Genomic DNA, 23,490 nt, shown 5'->3' with positions numbered 1-23,490 from the left:
CGCTTCTACTGCCAAGATCCTGGTCCATGCGCTAGTGGTCTCACGACTTGATTACTGTAATGTCCTCCTGGCTGGGCTTCCTCTTTCTCACCTCCGTCCTTTAATTTCTGACCAGCATTCAGCTGCACGCATTATCACATCCGCCCACCGCTCTGACCACATCTCTCCTGTGTTGGCATACCTTCACTGGCTCCCCCTCCCTTTCCGCATTCAGTATAAGCTCCTGCTGTCGACATTTAAAGCCCTCCATGGGCTGGCCCCTCCTTACTTATCAGACCTTATTTCTCCTCACCTTTCCACTAGGGCCCTCCGTTCTGGTAGCCAAGGTCTGCTGTCCCAGCCCAGGATTTCCTCTGCCCCATCTCGGATTCGCCCCTTTTCACTTGCTGCCCCTCACTCCTGGAACCTTCTTCCCCCGCGAGCAAGAGCCATCACTTCTTTAACCAGCTTCAAAACAGAGCTGAAGACCATCCTGTTCAGAGAAGCGTTCCCCCGCATTGCATAATTGTCACTTGCTATCTGATGTTCTTTTGTTGCCTGGTTTTTTTATTCATTTCCTGTATTGCTATGTATTTTCTATGTATTGTCCTACTAGAGAGGCAGGCTAGCTCCAACAGGCCTCCCTGGAAGAAGATTAACCATCCACCAAGAAGCCAAGCCCTCCCTCCAGTCCATCTCCCCTGATCCAGGCCTTGCAGGTAGAGAAGAACTGCTGGTCCTCATCCCCACCACCACTCCCCTCTCCTTTTGTGTCATGTCTTTTTAGATTGTAAGCCTGAGGGCAGGGAACCATCCAATTAAAAATATTGTATGTACAGCACTGTGTAAATTTACAGCGCTTTATAAATAAAGGATAATAATAATAATAATAATAATAATAATAATAATAATAATAATAATAATAATAATAGTATCTATGTTAAGTAGAGTGCAGCAGAGCTATACCCTAGTCTGTATGGGCGGCGTCATCATGGGTGCAGCCATGATGACGCCAATGCTGCGCAGCATCTGTATGTTGCTGCACATTGTGCATGTCACAAGTACGCCAATGATGCACTCCTGACATACCCAACGCACCACAAAAAGAACCCAGAAGAACCGGGTTCTTTTACTGTGGAGGGACGCCGTGTGGTTTAGCGGCTGCAGCGTCCTTCCGCAGTTAAAATGTTTCGGGGCGGTCTGTACTGCCCCTATGTATCTGATGTATTCATCCTACATAGTAAAAACCAAGATGACAGATTGTGGAAGTCAAAGAAAAAAAACGCTAACATATAATTTAACAACCTCATGTAAGTGATAAGTGCTTTCAGACAGTACCACACTCTATATCCTGCTGCTAAGAACCGAAACACTTTTACACAAGGAAAAACATTATTGTAAATTTGCTCAAAAGTGCCATTGAGCTATCAAGCTTCATATGTTTGCAAGTACTTACACTGTTGATCAAATAGACACCTCGCCCTCTAGATGATGCCACAGGTTTCACTATCCAGGGTCCTCTGTCCTTGGAATAGGAATCTGGTTAAAAAAAGAATACAAAAACCAAATACAACAATTGTTAACTCTTCTGTAAAAATATTACTAGACCCTGATAGCTTTAGTGGTGCTTACACAGGTTTCTTTTAGCTCACTGTTTTAAGCTGCTAAAATGGTTGTGAGTTCCTTCTTTATCCTGAAACCTGTACACTCAGTCATGTCAAAGTCAGTGACACTTAGCAATGATGATATTTGGAACAACTCCTTATGATCACAGAACGCTGACATGGCCCGTTTTGATAATTACACCATCAAGCAGCTCATGATCCAAGGCCTAGAACAGTGATCTATTTATTCTGGCATAGAGATATGCACATAAATGGGATGGACAATCTTGGTGAGGGTGGGAACAAATTTTCTGTCTCAACACCTTCCATGTGCAGCACAGACTGCCAAAAATGCCCCAAACAACAAAACAGTAGTGTGTGTGTATGTGTGTGTGTATTTTACATTAAACCATATACAGTAGGGCGGCCCATGGTATCCACTGGGGTTTGGTTCAAAGACACCCCCTCCCATGGATACCAAAATCTATGGATGATCATGTCCTATTAACTACAGTGGCATAGTAAAATGATGTTCCTTGTATGAAATGGCAAAATCAAGGTTTGCTTTTTGCATTTTATTTGTTTTATTTTTTTTTTGAATATTTTCAATCCACTAATGCTTGAATTTGTGGATAAAAAAATCCGTGGATATGGAGGGCCACCAGTATTATTTCTAAGAACTATGTGGGATTATGAAAAATTCATATGATCTTTTAACTGAAGGTGAGGGGTAACATATTTAAAAGGCAAATCAATGATGTCAGATAATTAATCCTTGTTCCCTTTAAAATAGGGGGGCAGTGGGTTAAGAATGACAAAAAATAGTTTTGGGGGTCACATGCAGCCCCAAGACACTTCTGCATGTGACCCCTTTCTGTTCCTCAGTACTTCATAGTCAAAAGTTTTGACCACAGCAACAGGAAAACAATGAAATTTTCAAAATTTGAAGATAAATATCTTCCTACTGGGGTCATTCTAACATCCCTGTCTTGCCATTTCAATAGCTGATATGCTTCTCTGTGGTTGAAGCACAGGGTGGTCATGGAACAAATATCTGTATTTCCCATCCACTATCAGGAGCTGACATTTTCATCTTGTCTGCCATAATTTTCAGTGCAAAGACAGAGTAACAGGAGCTGCTATGCTGAATGTACTGTGATGGGATATGCAGTGAAGCAATTATTGCAAGCCAACAGTTACTGAATCCATAGGTAGTATGATAACAAGAAAAGGAGGCAAGCTTGGCTTGAGACTACTCAAGATCATTCTTCTAGAAAGAAACTGGCTGAAGGTCAAAGAAATGAGAGACGCAAAACTGTTGGTAATGAATATGCAATTAACCCGCTGATAATTTGAAATTATGTATGGTTTACTTAGGCATTGCTGATGTTTGCTGCTTAGTTCTGATAAAGGTTTGCTGCGTTTTAACTGCTGAAGCTGAATTTCTGAACTTGGTTACTGGCTGGACTTGACATCTACTTTCAAACTTTAGTTCTGAACTGGTTACTCTAAATCAGATACTTACTACAAAATTCTTGATATTCAGCTGGGAGAATGAAAGTCTGAGGCAGGACATGGAAGGTTTTGAATCCATAGGTTTGTTGCATTCGGTTGATGTTCTTATATAATCTGTCCTTTCGAGTTAACTCATATGACCTGCAAAAGCATGTATACAGAGTTTTCTGATAACATCATTTTGAGGATCTTCAGGAAATCATGGGTGGGGTGCAGACCACCAAAAAGAGTTGCCTCCTCGGCACCTCTCTTTGCTGCATAGAAGCGCCACTGCCTACAAACAGTGCTGCGGAGCTGCGCAGCAAAGAAGGAGCTGCAAAAAGCAGCTCCTTTTTGTGGCGCTGCAAAGCACCAGAGAAAGCTCCATTATGTCACAGCTGTGCAGCGCCGTTTGTAGGTGGCGCAGCTGTGACATAATCAGTGTGCACACCGTTTGTATGGCGCTGCGCAACTGCAGCAGACTGACGTGCTAGGGTTGCGAGGCGTGTACACGCACCGCCCCGAGGCAACCCTAGAACGTTGTGGATGCGCTGCAAAGGGCTCATCTATACAGGGCCATAGTTATGTTAATACTCACAAGCTCTAAAAAACACGAGTTAATTTTACTTATTTTATTAAATGCATTTATTATTATTGTTCTGATCATCTGGGCTTCCAGAGCTCTGTACAGTAAAAGCAAAATATAAAAGCAAAATATAAAAGCAAAACCAGAAACAAACATTGTTTAAAAACTAGCCTGAAACATTTAAAAGCCAAAGTTCCAGATAACACAGTTATGATTGCCTGTGAAAAATTCAGCCACATTTTCTTCCTTTGGAAGGCAATTCCACATTTTAAGTACTGCTACAGAAAACAACTTGCCTCATGTAGCCATCTTGCCTCAATGCACACAACAGTGCTTCCACTATAAATGTACTATTACAGCGGGGCTCAGGCAAGAAGAGGTAGTCTTTCAGATATCCCAACCCTAAGCTATTTCAGCCTGTCTAAGGGGAGAAGTGGAGTCACATAATAATTGAAAATCAAGTGACCTCTACCTCAGAAGCTGGCACATGAAGACCTGCTCTCTCGATCCCTGTCCCTCTTGGCTAGCAGCTCAGGGGCGCGCGACTGTAACTACTATGTTACGCCGCATAATTAATTCATCTTTCAGGGAAGGGCGTTTTCCATCCAGCTTAAAATTGGCCATTGTAAAACCGCTGATAAAAAAGCCCTCCCTAGACCACCTGATTTATAACAATTATCAGCCTATTTCACTGCTGCCTTTCTTGGGGAAGGTGATCGAGAGGGCGGTTGCCATTCAGCTTCAATTGGTCTTGGATGATACAGATTTTCTAGACCAATTTCAAACTGGCTTTCGGGCGGGCTATGGAGTTGAGACTGCCATGGTCGCCTTGGTCGATGATCTCCGTCTGGGCATGGACAGGGGTAGCGTGCGCCTGTTAGTGCTCTTAGACATCTCAGTGGATTTCGATACCATTGACCATGGTATCCTTCTGGAATGTCTGAGGGAGTTGGGAATCGGGGGCACTGCGCTCCAGTGGTTCCGTTCCTACCTCTCGGGTCAATTCCAGTTGGTGCAGCTGGGGGACGTGTGCTCTGATAAGAGGGCCCTTACATCTGGTGTCCCTCAAGGAGCCATTCTGTCCCCCATGCTCTTTAACATTTACATGAAACCGCTGGGAGAGATCATCCGGAGACACGGGGCGCGGTGTTATCAGTACGCTGATGACACCCAAATATGTTTCTCTGTGTCTCCGACTGATGCAGTGACCAGGGACGGCATCTCTCCTCTAGACGCCTTTCTGGAGTCAGTAATGGGCTGGATGAGGGAAAACAGACTCAGACTGAATCCAGAGAAAACGGAAGTACTTGTAATAGGATCCCTGGGTCCTGGTTTGGAGATTTGACCACCTGTCCTAAATGGGGTCACGCTTCCCCTGAAGGACTCTGTTCGCAGTCTGGGGGTGCTCCTGGACTCGTCACTCCACCTTACATCTCAGGTGGATGCGACAGTCAGGAGCACCTGTTATCAGCTTCGGTTGATACGCCAGCTGTGACCCTACCTGGGCCGGGGGGACCTTGAAACAGTGGTACATGCTCTGGTAACCTCTCGGTTGGATTTCTGTAACGTGCTCTACATGGGACAACCCTTGTACCAAACCTGGAAGCTTCAATTAGTGCAGAACATGGCAGCCAGACTGGTCACTGGATGTTCCAGGTCCAGCCATATAACACCTGTTCTGCAAGATCTACATTGGCTGCCTATTCGCTTCCGGGAACAATACAAGGTGTTAGTTATAACCTATAAAGCCCTAAATGGCTTGGGCCCAGGGTACTTGGAGGACCGCCTCTCCCCATATAATCCACCCCGCACACTCAGGTCAGCCGGGAAGCAACTTCTGAGGGTTCCTCCTTCGAAACATTCTATGACTGCACAGAGGGCGTTTTCAACCTCAGCCCCGCAGTTATGGAACTCGCTTCTCGAAGAGCTCTGCTCGACCCCCTCCCTCGACCAATTTAGGAAGAGACTCAAAACCTTTCTCTTCGAACAAGCTTTCCCCCAGATGTTGTAACGCTTCTTCCCCCCCTCCTCTTGCACCTGCACTTTGGCTAGTTTTTGTACGGTTTTTAATCTGTGTTTTTAATTCTTTGGTTTTAATGTTTAATATTGTATTGTTTTTGTTTGTCGTTTGTTGTTGCCATGATGCTGTAACCCGCCTTGATCTCAAGGAAAGGCGGGCTATAAATAAACGATTTATTTTTTTATTTTATAATCCAGTTCTTTGTGATTGCTCCGCTGCACTTTCCAGAGAATGGAAGCTACAGAGTAGGACACATATAAAGGCACTCCAGGCAACAGTCTGGTCATTGCCATTTTGCATTAGCTGTAGCTTCCAAACACTATTCAAGCGCAGCTCCATATAATTCACATTATAGTAGTCCAATCAAAAAGTAATTGAGGCATGGATCACTATGCTGTAAAACTGCACAGCTCTGATAATGCAGTCCGTTTTCTCCATCTGGAGATGTTTTTTTTCCTTCTGATCCCTCACTAACTTTCTCAAAACTTCTCTAAAGCAAGGGCTCTCTTCCCTTTAAGGTATTTTTTCAAGGGACAGATTTGAGGATGAAAGAAAACACTCTTTATCTCTTAAGATCACCCCCGCTCATAATTTATTTATTATTATTATTATAGTTTATTTATATAGCACTGTAAATTTGCACATAATTTTTTTCAGACAAAATTGCCAGTGCCTCAAAGGAAATTGGAAACAGCCTAGAAGGCAGAAGGCACACAGAGAAAGTTTGACCACAGCCAGCATCTTTCCAAAGGATATTACACTAATCTATTTTCTATGCCCAATGGTTAGGCTTCTGAACTCATATGTGCACCTCCCTGATGGTCTTTCTTTTTATGCTTTCTGCAGTGACATCTGGCAATGTAAAAAACTGATAAAATATCAAGCCAAGTGATGAATATGATTATTAGATCCCCCCCAAAAAAATTGGCAACTATTTAAGGATAGTATGTTTTAGATCCAAAATCAATTTCAAAATCTTTTTTTCAACTTTTCGTATTGGCTCGGTACAGGTGGGCCCGATGCGGCATGCTGGCGCCATATTAGGGTTAACAGGCCACGTGGCAACCTCATGGTCCCTAACCCTACTATGGCGCCGCACCATAACAATGGCGGTGCCCTGTATAGATGGGCACTGCCGTTGCTACGTGAGCGCCGTGCGACATGTGCAAGGTGCCGTGCGGCACTTCATAACTAGTGTGCCACTGGTGCACTAGTTACGCCGCAACTGCGGCATAAAAAGTGCTTTTTGCGGGTTCTTTTTCTGCCGGTGGGAAGCCGCACGGTTTGGCGGCTATGGCTTCCCGCCAGCAGAAAAACCGCTGCCGCTGCTCCAGACTAAAAACGAGGTATGTATTGGGCCATAGTCTGAGACTAAAATAATAACAACATAAGATTCAGTTGTTGCCAAACTCTCCACGGCAGGAGAGTCACGCAGCAGGAGTGTGAAATGTGGGGGCTTTCAGGTATTGTTGAACTGAAATTCCAATCAGTACTAAACAGCAAAACTATAGTAATGTCTGTTGGGAACTGAAGTCCATCATCATCTGGAGCAGCGGTTCCCAACCTTTGTTGGGCCGCGACCCCCCATTGGGGACGAAAGTCCCACCCGTGGCCTCCCTGATTGGTTGGGAGGCCGGGAAGGGGTGGGACTTTTGGCAACCTACAAGCCCCAGCGGGCTTTGCGGCCGGAAGCCCCACCCCTTCCCGGCCTCCCAACCAATTAGGGAGGTTGCAGAGGGAAAGGGGGTGGGACTTCCGGTTGCAAAGCCCTCTGGGGCTTGCAGTCCCATCCCCTTCTCCCCGCGGTTGCCTGGCAGCCCCGGAGAGAAGAGGAGGAGGCGGCCCCCCGTCCCTTCCTCCTCGCAGGTGGCTGCACCCGCGGGGAGGAAGGGAGAGGAGGAGGCGACCCCTCCACCCTCGCGGGTGGCTGCACCCGCGGGGAGAAAGGGAGAGGACGAGGCGACCCCCTACCCCTTCCTCCTCACGGGTGGCTGCACCTGCAGGAAGGAAGGGAGAGGAGGAGGGACCCTTCGCCCCTTCCTCCCCATGGGTGCTTGCACCCGCGGGAAGGAAGGGAAAGGAGGAGGAGGGAACCCCCCGCCCCTTCCTCCTTGCGCGTGACCGCGCCAGTGCGGGCGCACGCAAGGAGAAAGGGAAAGCAGGGAGCTCCGCCCCTTTCCCCTTTTCCCTGCCGATGCCTGCTCCTACGCCAGCACCTGCGGGGAGAAGGGGAGGGGGGAGGCAGGGGGATTCCCAACCTGGCAACCCCCAAGAAGGGGTTGCGACCCCCAGGTTGGGAACCACTGATGTGGAGGGTCACACTTTCCCAAGCCTGGCTGTAAAGAACTTTACAAGTTGCAAAACATCTTCACAACCTTTTGTGTGGTCACTTAAGGTATCAGATATTCTCTTCTTACCTGGGAAAATGATTGACTTTTTGAATGTCTGTGAGTGAACGAAGAACATACGGTTTTAGGTGGGATCCTGTCCACATAAGGTTATATTCATTGCTACTTGGGTGCACCTAGGGAAAAGACTCTTTGTTAAGCAATCAATTTGATAAAACTACATTAAAGGTAAAGGTAAAATTAATGGTATTCCCTGCTGACAATGTTGTCAAGTTGTGTCCAATCATAGGGGGTGGTGCTCATCTCCATTACTAAGCTGAAAAGCCAGCGTTATCAGAGAGTGCTCTGTGATCATCTGGCCAGTATGATTGCACAGAACACTGTTTACCTTCTCACTGAAGTGGTACCTATTTATCTACTTGCATTTGCATGCTTTCGAACTGCTAGGTTGGCAAAAGCTGGGAGTAGTGATGGGAGCTTACCCCATCACACAGTACCTGGGCCTCAAACTGCCAACCTGGTGATCTTGCAATCAACAGAGTCAGCGTTTTAACCACTTGAGCCACCGGGTCCCACAAACTGCATTATGCCCAATCAAAACACTGAACTGAAAGAAACAAGGAATGTAAAACTATGTAAAACTAAAGCCGACAAGCTGTCTAGATCAGAAAATATGGCAACCTACTCAAAGTATTTCTACCTACAGATTCATAAAATTTTAAAAAGAACTTTTTCTTCACATACATTTTGCTATAACATCACAGCAGGGAACATGTGGCTCTCCAAATGTTGCTAGACTGCAGTTCTGATCATCCCCAGCCAGCATAACCACTTGTAAAGAATAATGGAAGCTACAGATCAAAAACATCTTGAAAGCCACATATTCTCCTACAATGTGTTAGAGGCTATTGATACAGTTATCATTTCTCACTCCAAGGCATTTTTTCAGAAACAAAAGAATTGCAGAGCTATCTTCAGAAACTGAGTTTCAGGAATGCCATGAGCTGCACAAAACATGTATGTTTCCAGGACTTAAAGCACTCTTAATCTCAATAAACATAACATGGCAGAGAAGAAATGTAGTTTTTAATTTCACCATATTAGAATCAAATGTTTGACAAGACACCAAAACGCAAGAGGGAAGTCCTCTGCATTACTTTTTGGTTTACTTGGTTATAGTTTAATGTTTCATAGCTATGTTATGTAGCTGTCTCTTGGCTCTAAAAGTAGTGCCAACAACTTCTGATTTTTAACTATTTTCATATTCAAGGATCTGATGCACATACCTCACGGAATCCATGAGCTGACAAAATGCTACGCACAAGGCGGCTGTCTGTTCTCACAATCTTAAAAGCCAATCGATAGCGTTCTATAAAAACAACAAAAATTAATAACAGCACCCCAGAGCCATAAACTATTGCACCAACTGTAGAAGTGAAGAAACTGCCAAAGAACTCAGCACTATCCTATTTCTAATATAATATCCAATAATGTCTCATTACATAAAGTTAAGGCAGGTATTTTTCCAACTAGAGTGACATCACACAGCAACATGGTCAAGTTACAGAACTGACCCCACACTGCTTTTGCTTTATTTAATCAGCTAATTCACTGTTGGGGCACAAGAGAACAGTCTTAAAATCACCCTTTTTTAAACCAAGTACAGTATTCTGATTTACCAACACAAGATAACAGTGATTTAAAAAGAAAGAAACATCAACTATAACAATACACACAAGCCCCTAACATCTGAAATCATTCACATATTTGGCATTTTAGTGTTTCTTTTTAAAAAAAACATTTTGTTAAAGGTCAGTTAATGGTTTTAGACTTTGCAAAATGAATTGAGTTTGCTTATATCATAGAAGCCATGTGTATTATGAATTAAAGAAAGTTTAGTAACAGGGGGATATTGTTGGGAGAATATGCAGAGATAAACAGAGTAATCTTGGAAGCTTGTGAGTAGATAGACAAACTGGCAGACTGGAGCTTTGCCAGGAAAAACAGCTGCTAGATATTAAAGCACAGTAGGCTGGCTTTTCTCCACAGAGGCACTGTTTATTTTTGGTTGCAAAACACACACGCGAGAACAAAGCTACACAGACAAACTCCTACTACTACAAACCCACACTGTACAATGATGATTTGAGCTTATATACACTTTTGCCATGTGGCAATCTAGCTCAACCCCTTCCTGTACAATTTCCTGTTACCTGGATTACTGTCCACCATTCCAAATGACACAGCATATTTACATAAGTGCTATGTGCTGCTCTCTGGCACACTCTACGACCCTGGACAATCACCTGCTGTCTAGATCCACAGCTGCAACCAATTCCTGGTTAAGGGCAATGAGTGTCCATTAGCTTCTCTGCCACATCTAGGCTTGCCATATCCCGCCTGGGGGCGGGACTTTCCCAGTTTGGGGCGGGTCCACATGGTCCCGCCCCGGTTTGGCCCCGCCCCCGGGACCCCCCCTCCCAGCGAGGGCCTGGAGGCTGGGGCTTAGGAGAAGCTCTCCCCAGGCCCCTTTGGAGGCCTTGGAAGCGGCTCCGCGATCGCGGAGCACTCCTCCAAGGCCTCTGGGGCTTGGGAGAAGCTGTCCCCAGGCCCCAGGGAGGCCTTGGAAGCTTCTGCACGGTTCCCGCCCGCCTAGCTCCGCCCCCATTCAAGGTCCCGGTTTGGGCTCCCCTCAGGCCCTGCCTTCCTCTCTTGTGTGCTGGGAGGTGGTGGACTGCTCAGCTCCTCAGTCCCCATTGGCCAGATTCACAATAAGGGGGAGGAGCTGCAGTCTGCAGCAGTCTATTCAGGCCCCTGCAGCACTCGCGCGCACGCAATTTAAACCTAGGAGAGAGAAGGAGCAGGGAGTGAGAGACACAGAAGAAAGAAGGAGAGAGGAGGAGAGCAGCAACAGAGGAAACAGGAGGACGGAGGGGAGGCAGAAGAAAGAAAGAGCAGAGAAGATGGAGAACAGAGAGGAGACGGAAGGAAGAAGGACCAGAGAGAGGAGGAGACACAGAAGAAAGAAGGATTAGAGAATAAGGAGAGCCCAGAGCAGAGGAGGCAGAAGAAGGTGGGCTGGGCTGAGGGGTGGCTGGCCCTGGGTCTTGCTGCCACTCGGCAGCCTCTGTTGAGGGGAGGGGAGGGGCCCATTCCCACCGAGGAACGCCACCATTTCAGGCTTTCTAAGCCTCTGCTTAGACTAAATCAAGCTGTGGCAACGTGGAAAATCTGGTCTGGATGGGGCAGGGGCTGTTGCTTTAAATGCTCATGGCTGCAGGGATGTGGGGAATCTGGTCTGGATGGGGCAGGGACTGTTGCTTTAAATGATGATACCTTTATAGCACCAACCAAAATGCACAAAACATATGATGCAAGCTTTCAAAGCGCCACTGACTTCTTCATCAGGCAAAAGTGTTAAAAATCCAACAGGAGAAACAAAGAAATGATGTTGTTGGAATCATAGGCCTATATTATGTGAAGATATTGTTAGTTGTTCTTGGTGTAGATGGTAGAGACAGAGGGATAGCCAGAGGCCTTTCCTCCTTTTTTGCTAAATCTGAAACTGAGAGCCAGTCCACTTTCACTACTTGTTAAATCACCTTGATATGTTAAATATTCATAGCCATGTTAAACCATATTAAGAGTGAAACCCAAAGAGTTTGGTTATGCAATAAGCTTCTGAAATATGCAAGAGGCCATGTTAAATAAAGCCATGTTCAATGCCCAAATGTGCTGTCATGTGTGTTTTGGAATGGAGGTTGGAGGTGTTTGGCCAGAAAGGGAAGTACATTTCTGCCATCTGTCTAGAAATAATGCCAAAATGTCCTCCATTTTGATCATGCCTAAGAAACATGCATTTATATTAAAAAAAAATTCAAATCAGCAATTTTTTTCGCGTGTCCTCCATTTTTAAAAATGTGCCCTACAGTTGAAAATTTTGTCCTACATTTGTCCTACATTTGTCCCGGTTTGGAGGTCCTGACTTATGGCAACCCTAGCCACATCTGAACATTCTCAATGCTGCTCCAACCTCAACAGATATAACTATCCGTTAGGGGAGAAAGTCACAGAATGTGTTCGCTTTTTGTGTTATGCTCAAATTGTTGATTTGTTTGTAGTTTTTGTAGATTTTAGTCTCTCTCTCTCTCTCTCACACACACACACACATATATATATACACACACTGAAGGAGAAACAGGAAGCAGCTAAAAATCCAGTGCCTCTGAGAATATCACACTGGATTCAGGTCATAGAGTATTGGAGAAGTGCACTGTCATAGAAATAAAACTGTTTGAGGAATATATATATACACACACACACACACACACACACAGTCTCAGCAAAAACAATGTGTAGCAAAATATTTGAGTATAAAAAATGAAATATCTATATAACTTAAACTAAAAGTCTACAGTTTTCTGTTTGTTATTTTCAATAGGCACCTCAAATTTTACTTAACAAGTTCTCACTGTTAATTTTCACTGTTTTAATGTTAAGCTATATTAAAAAAATAACTGCTTCTTGCTCAGTATATCAAAAGTTCCTCTATCATGTATGTGCCTTCAAGCTGTTTTACAATTTACAGCAATCCCATTAATGTCATAGATTTTTATAGGCAAGGAATACTCAGAGGTGGTTTTGCCAGTACAAAAAGGAAAATCAAACTTCCTGTTAAGTCTTCTCCTTCAGTTAATTTTTGTTATACACTCTAGCAAGACAACACTTACCTCCAATCAAGCGGGTATAACTGTCCTTAGTTATAATAGCTTCTGCATGAAACACAAGGATTGGGATCCTTCTAAAACCACTTGTCCACGTGATACATGGATGCTCCCTAAAACAATATAAGTTTATTAACACATACATGATACTAATAATTACTACTAATTATTAACTACCTATTTTATGCAGCAACCCTTACACAGATTTAAAGTACTTAAAGATAAATATGGGCCACAGGATTCAGAAACCCTAAACATCAGTTCATGTTACATGACAAAGGATACAACTGAAAAAACAGCTACCGTACGTTATACAAGCACACTGACAATTCAGAACATAGTTTTCACTTACAGTTCAGACACTATTCTAATTTACAGATACCCTTCTGAAGTCTTTATCGATTTACATGAATTAAAGTTTCACTTCTTTTTTTATCCATTGTTTAGAGCAAAGACATTAACAATTTATGTCTGGGAAAAGGAAACAGTGTTGATATTTATAAAGCATTTGCTCAAAGCAATTTTACTAGACCAACGCTTACATTTTCATAGTGCAGTTCTCTGTGAATCAGGAAATAAACTGACAGTGTATTGTGGCAACGCATGCTAAGGCAACACCTCAGCAACAATATGTTGCTGTGCTACTGTTACACCTTAAGCCAAATGCAGAGACACTGACATACATGGTAACAATGCAGTAAACCTTAAATAAATTTAGATAATAGTGGATAAGAAAGAAATTTTAAAAACAAAAAAAGAAAAAGTAGATTGTGAAAAAATGGAATTCATACATATCACATTCTCATATATAAAATGTTCTTGCCTGATCAACATTCTGATTAGATGAAATAAAAAAAATCAAATATTCAGGTAGCCTAATTTTTCAGTACATGTATATACTTACAACTTCTAATTTTTTTGCAGCCTACAGCATCACATTAGAAGCACATTATCACTGACATGTAACCGTTTTATACATTTGGTAGAGATAAGCTGTTGGTTCTGAACTACTAGCTGGATCTGAAATATTATTTAAACTTGGCAAATCGCATGGCAAATAAATAAATGCAGCAGATAGGCACTTCTTCCTGTATAAAACAAGTGTCTTTTCATATCGTTCTTCCCCTTGTTAGAAAAGGCGTTGTCTTTTGCAGTTTTCTTGCTCGACTGAGCTGTTTCTGGTTGGGATGCTGGTGATCCCTTGTACTTATCTACTACTTCTCTTTCTACCCAGAGATTTTTAGTTACAGACTAAGCTGTTATTTCCCTGGGTCATACATTAGTTTCTCCTTGGAGAGAGGAGGGATGAAGAAATGTTGAAGTTCATTTTGTTAGTTTTGGCCCAGTTTTCTAATCTATTCAGGTCATTTTGAATTTCCCACTGTATTACATGCAACTGATCAGATCGCTGGAGCCCTCAAGCTAATGAAATTAAATCTTTCTAAACTTATTACATATCTGATGTGATCAAGCCTCCAAAGAAGCAGCAATATTTGTCTTTGTATCAATGAAGCCCCTAAGTCTGAGGTCTAATCTTTACAGCAGATATAATGCAGTTTAACACTACTTTAACTGACATGGCTCAATGCTATGAATTCTAGGAATTGTAGTTTCTTGTGGCACCAGAGCTCTCTGACGAGAAGGCTAAATGTCTCTAAAAACTACAGTGCAGATTAGACCAAAGAGAATTTTACCAGTTACTAAGAATTAATTAACTGAAGGTAATAACCAAAACAATGTATTTCCTTTCTTTTTCAGATTAATAATTAAAACCCTATATTCCTATGTGTCAGTATGAAAACTGACATCCAACCTCCTCCCCAAGCTGTTCACCCTGAAATGTTGTATTGGGAAAGAGATTTTAAGCTGAAGAAGATTTTACTGTGTCCAGTCTAACACCTTACATAAATGGGAAGAGAGCCGAGACTGCATGAAAGGGCTTTAGGGTAAGCCCTGTCCTCAGGATTTACAGTAATGACACCAGGGCTCAGACATGCTTCCAAATGACTGTATCCTCATCATGACCCTTGGTTACCTGGAGAAGTAACTTACATATTGGATAGCAAGCAGTGTCTAGAGAATAATTTAGATATCTTCACACTGCACCTAGCTCAATATAGATTAAATTATGATGAGAAAATTATATAGACATACTGATAAGGAGAAATGTGGAATGGGAACACGTGATTCCAAGTTAAATGATGAAGAACAGTATTTCAAAAACATGAAATACCTACCCAAGCTGGATCGGCTACAGTACTTAAGGGACATTTTGCCTTCAATAAAATAAACATACAGAACTGGCAGACACTGGGGGAGAGGCTCATAAAGGCAAGATACCTGGCAAGCCATTCAATATGCAGTTCATGTCCCATTATATCAATAGCAAAAAGTTTCAATGAATTAGAATTGCATTCTCGGGTAAAATGACAGTTCATAGTACATGTTAACAGTCAAAGGACACAGAAGGGGGCAAAACTGTTCATGATTAGGTCAAGTAATTGTGTAAGAAAAAAGATATTCCCTGTCTGCTGGGTTACAATGTGGAAGGAAATGAAATGGGAAAGTGAAGAGGAAGAAAGCAGATACTAAGTACCATTTGTAATACTACAAAAATTATAAAGGAATTAGCACCTTTGAGAATAACTATGAGGTGAAACAAAGAGGCAGGCAGGAAAAAGCATCTTGAAGCTACCTTTTCCAAAAGTGATCTGATTCCATGTCATCCACACTGCCAGCTCCCAAGGCAACTGGAGTGTGCATGTCATGACTGCACAGCACAGCTTTAAGTTGCACCACTGCGCAGGGTTCTTTTCCTCTTTCCTCCCACCATCCCTTCACACCATTACAGCAGCAAAACCCTGGCAAGTGCCATCCCATTGGATGGCTGTCGCTGTGAACTTGTGCACACAGTCACATGTGCAGCATTCCACCAGGACAGGGCATCGGAGCAGAGGTGTGCCCATACAGATGCCGGCAAGGTCCAATCATGCCCCCACTTTACTCCATGCCCCCTCTTTGACTGTCTGATTTGTGTATGTTTTACTTATCTCCATGAGAGGTTCATGGTTTCTCTTTTGGGCATTGCCACCCCCACTGCTTGAGTACAGCAGCTCCATTCCTTCTAAATGCGCTCCTGGGACAACGCGTTTATATGCACAATTAGTGTTAGGATTTCGATACAGCGTCCCTTTAGAGCCGCTCTGGCATCACGGCATTTAGATGTACGAGTGAAGGTGTGCACTTCCTGGGAAGAAGCAGAAAAATCCAGCTCCTTTGCAGTCCAGCTTTTCTCCCCACAGCATGGCTTGGGAGCTGTTTCCAGCTGGCTTCAAGGCATGCAACATCTAAATGCCCCACTTTGAAGCCAGCTGGATGCCTGCTTATTTTGATTGTGTGTTTCTCCCCTAAAAAAAAAAATCTAGCATAGGTTTTTGTGGATTGCTGTCCATACAATCATCTGATACAGTGAACTGGTGTCCACAAAAAGGTTATGCTAGAATTTCTTTTTCTCAATTAGTCTGAAGAGTGCTACAAGATTCCTTTATATCTTTTTATGTTGATAACACAGCTACATCTCTGAACATTATTACAGAAGTCATCTTCTAATAATGATATGTAATGGAAGTTGCACAATAATTAATGAGGAATAAATATATATCTCCTACAGGTGAAAAACAAAATCATTACTAATAACTCAATGAGCTAATAATATGTCTATCCCCTCCCTCAACCTTCGCTACTAGTCTGTATCACTGGTGGTAAAGAATGATGGGAGTTGCAGTCTAAAAACATTGGGAGGACCACAGATTTCCCACCCCACCTTTTAGCTAAGATCTCATAAATATTAGAAGGTGCAGAAATATGTGAAAACAAAATATAAATAATAATAAAACTACAACTTTAGCTAAAGCATCTTTTTTCAGTGTCAGCTCTGAACACTTGTCTGCAAGCATTCAAAGATTTACCTGCTATTAGCAAGTTCCCCATATTCTCACATGAGATGCATATGCTAGCACCAAAATTTTCTTCCTAAAGCTCCCATGTGCACTGTGGTTTAGAGGTGGTAAGAAAGCATTTACTGTCCATCTTTGTTAAACATCTCTGCCATCCATTTTTATCTTATCTTATTTATTTATTTATTTCCCACTGTTTTCCCATCATGGGATTCAAAGCACTGCATATTGTAACAGCATAATACAATTAAAAGACTCTTAGTAGAAAAGTTAATGCAATTAAGCCAAATTTCTATTTTAAAATGATGAATTTTAAACCTTTAAAACAGCATTAAAAACACTTAAAACATAATAAAACATAAAACTATCTGCAACACACTAAAAATGCTTTCTTAAATAAAAAGGCCTTTACTTGCCAGTGGAAAGACAGCAGACAGATGACCAACCAGACCTCCCAAGGAAGAAAGCTACAAAGGCTGGGAGCAGCCCGGGAAGGCGCTCTCTCATGTCCTCACCAGGCATGCCTGAGATGGTGGTGGGACTGACAGCAAGCCTTCCCCTGCAGATCTTAGATAACAGGTAGGTTCATATAGCTTTTCAAATACAGTCGGCCCTTTTATACACTGATATTTTTATACACAGATTCAAGCATCCACATTTTGAAAATGTTCAAAAAAGGATAAATTTCAAATATCATACCTTGATTTTCCATTTTTTTAATAAGAGACACAATTTTGCTATGCCATTATATTTACTGGGACTTGAGCATCCATGGATTTTGTTATCCACAGGGGATCTTGGAACCAAACCCCAGTGTATAACAAGGGTCCACTGTAGTCTGGACCCAAGCCATGTAGGGCTTTGAAGGTTATAGCCAGAACTTTGAATTCTGGCTAAAAAGGAGAGAGAAAGATAAATACAGAAACAGCTTCCTTGGAAATGGATGGAAAGGAGAGAGGGAGAGACAGAGAAAGTTGTATATCATGCAGTTCCAAAACTTTTCTCCCTGTAGTTTCATGTCAATGCTAAATAGCATAGGGGACAAGACTGAGCCCTGAGGAACCCTGTAGGCCAATGGCTATGGGGTCAAACAGGAATCCCCCAGCACCTTCTAAGGAGGACTGAAACCACTCCAGAAGAGCGCCTTCAAGTGTCATCCTAAAGAGGGAGCTCAGAAGGACACCATGAATGATGATATCGGAAGTTGCTAAAAGTTCCAGCACAGCCGACAGGGACACATTCTCCATGTCCAGTTTCCTGTGTGTGTGATCCAGCAAAGCAAAGCTGCCCCTGTCCCTGAGCAAGGCCTAAAGCCAGACTAATATGTTTCATCTATGAAACTCTGGAACTAGGTCTATGTTGTAGTTCAGATAAAAAATTCATGCAGTTTCTTACCTCCACTAAACCACAGGACAAATGAAAAGGCATGTTTCTTCTAGAGTATTCTATGTATACAACCCCCCCCCCCCAAAAAAAAACCTTTATGGAGAATTAGCAGCAAGCATAAAGAGGGGCTGGTAAACAGTCAGTATTTGTTGATTGCTGTTTATTTCCCTACATCTCTTCTATGAAACATGAATATCCACTCCAGGTAAATAATGAAGCAATATTACAAAATCCAATGACAGCGAAGGCCACCCATTTAGAGAAGGACCACAGCTGAACGATGCAACACATGCCTGGCACCCACCAAATCTCATGTTCAACTCCCAGGATACTCAGTTAAAAGATTTGGCATTTCAGTGATCTTGAGCAAATTACACTCTCTCAGCCTCAGAGGATAGCAATCGCAACCCTCCCCTGAAGAAACTTGTCAGGAAAACAGTGATAGCTTCCCCTTAGAGTCACCCCAAGTCAAAAATGACTTGAAAACACACAACACAAAATACCCCTCCCTGACACGCTGGGGAACCACTGCCAGTCAGGCTAGAGAACACTGAAATGAAAGATTTTATGGACAGAAAATAGCTAAATGGCAAGAAGTCTGTGTTTTCTTCCAACCAACCTTTCTGCCTCCAAGATAAAATGGCTCTTTGGGTTCCACAGAATATACATGAGCCTGATACTCAACATCTGGTAGCCCACCTAGTATTTAAAAACTAATTTAATTCTCAGTACTCGCATTATCAAAACAAAAGATATATAATTTTAATTCTAGATACAGGTATCATGTGTTTTAACTTACCCTGGCCCTTCTACCTCTTCTTCTTCCTCTGAAGATGAGTCTGTTTCTTCTAAGTCCCGAGCCATTTCAACTGGCATCTCCTGCAGATGTTTTCATACAGCCCAGAAACAGTGGCCTTTCACATTCTTTCCTGTAGAATCAGTAAATCTAGCCAGTGCTGTTTCCTGTGAACATGGGAATGGGGGGGGGGGTGATAAATCAGAATGAACCTGAGATATAGGGTGACCATGTCATGCTTTCTGCCTAATAAAAAAAGTTATGGCTAGACTGCTGGGTTTGGATACACACTCTCAGGCGACAGTCTCTACTAAACCATGATGCTTACTGGCTCAAGTACTATTCCATAAGTTGTAAAGAGAACACATCTTGGGCTTCTCAGAAGAAGTGGAGAATACAGATATGAATGATTAATGATCTCCAACAGGCAACCTTCAGTATGAAGAAAACAGTAAGGAGACAAACTCCATGTGCTATGAGATGATCAACTGTTTATTCAGTTCTATTTTAAAAAGCCCAATGCATTTCAGCCTCAATAAAAAAGGCCTTATTCAGGGTCCTTCAACAGAAATCACTGCCGTTGAGACCATTCTTCAAAACACAGGTTCATTGATTTCTGTTGAAGGACCTTAAATAATGCCTTTTTATTGAGCCCGAAACATGTTGGACTTTATAGGATTGAATAAACAGTTGACAATCTCAGAGCATGTGACAGATTTCACATTATTGTTTTCTGCTTTAACATGCTTTTCAGCTCTTTCTTTTCCTCACCTCTAATATGGATCTCCTGATTTCTGTACAAAAAATTATTTTTCATGAAAACAACAGCACCCTATACAACTGGCAAAAAGATGTAGAATAACCTCCCACCCCCAAGCGAGTGCACTTCTTGAACTGCAAACCTAGATCCTACCTTCCTTGAAGACTGATTAGTAAAATCTATACAGTCTGGGCATAATGACACAGCATAGTGCACAAACATTTGCAGCTTAAACTCCAATTAAATAGAAAGTCTGCTTAATATACTTTTTAGGAGCATACTGTCAACACATTTATGTGAGCCTTTCCGATGTTTAGAATACTATGCATTTTATTCCTGTAGATTTGTATAGAATCCTCTCACTAGTTTATACTAGCAGAACTGGGGATTATGCCAGCATAAGTACTTTTTGGGATGTCATGCAAGGAGCCATTACCTTCGTGTGCAATGTTTTTTCCTGTGGTGTACGATCACAAATACAGCAAGCCTAAGCATAGCCTCCCCCCACTCTCAGGCTTCAACAGCCACTGATGGATCACAGCATGCACCCAGGTAACATCTGGCTACTCTTGCACAGCCAGATAGAAAAAGAATACCCTTTGTACTCCCAAGACTCCAGCACATGTTCCACCAGTGTCAAATATAATCTCAGCCATTATATACTGGTGTTACATTTTAATTATTCATGCACATACCGTGGAAATGGACAGACATAGGTCATTTATAAATATTTGTAAATAAAGCAGTCATAAACTGTGCATTAAAACATGAGACATTCCAAAGAGTTACAAGCATGGGAAGTAGTAGTGGCAGAACGTACTGAGCCTCCATACGCCAGTCATATCTCCATTTGAAGCCATTTTCTTCGTGATGAGGCTTAGGGCCTGAACAGATAGGCCAAAATAAAGCTGCTTCAGGTCACTTTGGAGGTATGCTGTTTAAATGATGCATGCATCCTAAGAGGTTGGAAGCCATGCCAAAGCCATGCTCCAGTCCTAAGGACTGCAGCGTAGCTTTGACACAGCTTCTGGCCTCTTAAGATTGTGTGCCTTTTAAACAGCATACCTCCAAAGTGGCCCGAAGCAGCTTTATTTTGCCTGGCTGTTCAGGCCCTTAGTTACATTTTTGGACCCTGACTGGGAAAGCAACACAGACAATGTTGGGGAGGTAAAGAGTACAAATGAGAAGGACTGGGAGGGGGTCTAGAAGCTCCCCCCCCAATCTGTCTTTTCTCTCCACAAATACACCGTATTCTCATTTTATATCTGTTTGGCACTGACTCATGACTTCAAACACAGGTCTACCACAATCATGTTTACTTGGACCCAAAATATACAAACCATTGTAAATATAGCCACCACCTAGCAGTCAAAATATGTCCTTATCAAAGAAACATGACATAACAAGCCCATACAGTTTGAGACACAACTTTCCTTAACTGACTAGTTTAAACTCACAACATGAAATGAGGTTATATGACACACCAGTCATCTGAGCAGGATCAGAAACTCCTACAGTAACAGTCATTAAACCTCTGAGCCGGGAGAGGCTTTAAGATACTTGTCTAACTCAATCAATCCCACAGTGCCTTAATCGAGGATTCCCTAAACCTAAAAATTGCTCGCTGTGGAAAGTTTAAGTTAGGATGCTTCCAGACAAGGTTTTCATTGGCAGCCACAGTGCCTCCAAGACAAAATTTTGGAGGACATCCAGACAACCATATGTCAGCCCCCCGTATCTCTCCATACGTATTATGCATTTTCCCAGAACAAACGCATCCATTATGAAGAGCTGCACAATGGCCTTTTGGCAAGTAGCATCAGAACATCTTTCACTGTAAGTGTGCTTAGTTATTCAGCACCGTTTGTAATGTTTTGCCCATTCCTAATAAAATACGTTGTTCTCCTGTGGATCTGGGCCCAGCAGTTACCTACTACAATACAGTCAAGTTTGCTGCATTTAGGGAAACCACTGGGGTGAGCACATCTGGAGAGCAAGTGGTATCTCCTCTGCCGGGTAAGTATTATCATATTTATACGTTCCTCGTAATACTAAGCAGGAGGCATCAAGCGTCTCTCAAAAACCAAATTTCACTCTGCTGTTGCTGTGCGCCTTCAAGTCATTTCTGACTTACGGCAGCCCTAAGGCGAACCCATCATGGGGTTTTCTTGTTGAGATGTGTTCAGAGACGCTTTCTCCAGAGGCTGAGAGCCTGTGACTTGCCCAGTGGGTTTCATGGCCAAGTGGGCGTTCGAACCCTGGACGGCAGAGTGGTAGTCCAACACTCAGGGCCCTGCCTCCCCTGCCCCCAGAACTCTGAGCCTTGTGTCAGGAGACTCCTGGGCCAGTGCTACTCAGAGCCCATGAGCCACGGCTTTCCCGGGAGGTGTAGAAGACTGGTATCAGGCACATTTGCGAAGGAGGGGGAGGAAGAGGCGGCAAGGGCCACCCAGCCCAACCCCTTCTGCCATGCAGGAACTCTCAGATGGCCATCCAGACTCTGCTTAAAGACCTCCAGGGAAGGAGACCTCACCACTCTCTGATTCCGCATATTCCACTGACGAACAGCCCTTACTCTCAGGAAGCTCCTCCTAATGTCGAGGTGGAATCTCTTCTCCTGGAGCCTGCTTCCATTGCTCTGTAGCCTATTCTCTGGAGCAGCAGAAAACAAGCTTGCTCCCTCCTCAACGTGACATCCCTTCAAGGATCTGAACAGGGCTCTCCTATCACCCCTTATCCTTCTCTTCTCCAGGCTCCCTAAGCCTCTCCTCATGAGGTGACCTCTCCAGTGTGGATGCAGCCTCTGCAGCCCCTCTGCCCGCCCCTCCATCCCTACCTGCGGCTTCATCTCCCTCGCTGGACCCGGCAGCCTCGGCTCCTTCTCGCCGGCGCTTCCATCCCTGTTACTACAACAACCAACGAGCAAACCGTTCTGCGCACGCGCAGCCACTCTCCACTCCACTCCCGCCCGAGCCGATTCCCTCCCCGCGCGCGTGCGCACAAAGACACCTTTCCCTTCCCTTGAATGTGACTCTCTACATTTTCCCCGCCCCTCACCCAAACACGCGTCTGCGCAAGCGCCTTATCTTCCGCTCGTCTACTTCACCCACCAACAATGCGCGTGCGCACACCGGGACATTTCTTCCACCCCTCCCTTCTTTCCTTCCCACTCGCCTCAATGTGACGCTTCTTCCGTCCCCCTCCGTGCGCACGCGCCAGGTTCTCGCCCCCTCCTCTCCCTCACGCCCGAGTCGCTTTCTGCGCGTGCGCACAAAGGCACATTTTCCCACCCCTCCCTTCCCTTGAGTGTGACTTTATATTTCCCGCCCTAACCGAAGACGCGCCTGCGCAGGCGCCAGCTCCTTTCTCCCGCTCGTCTGTTTAACCCCCCCAATGCGCATGCGCACATAGGGATATTTTCTCCCCCCCTTCCTGCTCATTTGCCTGAATGGGACTCTTCCAGCGTCTCCCTCGTCTGCGCACGCGCCAACCCTGCGCGTTCTCCCCGTGCGCATGCGCACAGAGGCACATTTCTTCCCCCAACACACACACACAGACCATTCCCCAGAATGTGACTCTTCGAGAGCGCCTCTGCGCAGGCGCCAACTTAACTCCCGCCCGTCTCCTTCATCCCCCCACCAATGCGCGTGCACACAAAGACACCTCCGTCCTATTAGTCTCAATGAGACTCTTCCACCTCCCACACTGAAGGCGTGTCTGCGCACTCGCCAACTCATCACATCCCCGCCTGCAGCTTGCGCACAAGGGCAGGGACGCGCGTGCGTCTGAATGAATGTGACCGTTCTAAAACGGCGCCGCCCAACATTTTTTTCTTTT

The 23,490-nt window shown here is 43.8% G+C and overlaps 1 protein-coding gene across 10 annotated transcripts in view; it reads right to left on the bottom strand.

The window, feature by feature from the left end:
• The window catches only part of TTLL5 (tubulin tyrosine ligase like 5), a 273,548-nt gene extending 250,540 nt beyond the window's left edge, over positions 1-23,008 (bottom strand). For 8 of the 10 annotated variants that reach the window (XR_006104524.1, XM_042473080.1, XM_042473043.1 and 5 more), the window contains exons 1-7: positions 22,490-22,618; positions 18,897-19,060; positions 12,762-12,868; positions 9,318-9,400; positions 8,101-8,207; positions 3,109-3,239; positions 1,436-1,518 (exon numbers count right to left, since the gene is read on the bottom strand). Coding sequence is in view for 9 of the 10 variants with exons in the window: in XM_042473080.1 (XP_042329014.1) it covers positions 1,436-1,518; positions 3,109-3,239; positions 8,101-8,207; positions 9,318-9,400; positions 12,762-12,868; positions 18,897-18,973 (588 nt within the window). In the remaining variant the exon portion in view is untranslated. Of the gene's footprint in view, positions 1-1,435; positions 1,519-3,108; positions 3,240-8,100; positions 8,208-9,317; positions 9,401-12,761; positions 12,869-18,896; positions 19,061-22,489; positions 22,619-22,763; positions 22,795-22,986 lie in introns of those variants that run through there. The other 2 variants (XM_042473064.1, XM_042473053.1) reach the window with 2 other exon arrangements.
• Between the last annotated feature and the right edge of the window lie 482 nt (positions 23,009-23,490).

This window comes from Sceloporus undulatus, chromosome 1, assembly GCF_019175285.1.
Source record: "Sceloporus undulatus isolate JIND9_A2432 ecotype Alabama chromosome 1, SceUnd_v1.1, whole genome shotgun sequence".
Taxonomy (NCBI): Eukaryota; Metazoa; Chordata; class Lepidosauria; order Squamata; family Phrynosomatidae; genus Sceloporus; species Sceloporus undulatus.
The sequence above is the reverse complement of the archived record's forward strand: the minus strand, read 5'-3'. Positions and strand labels throughout refer to the sequence as shown.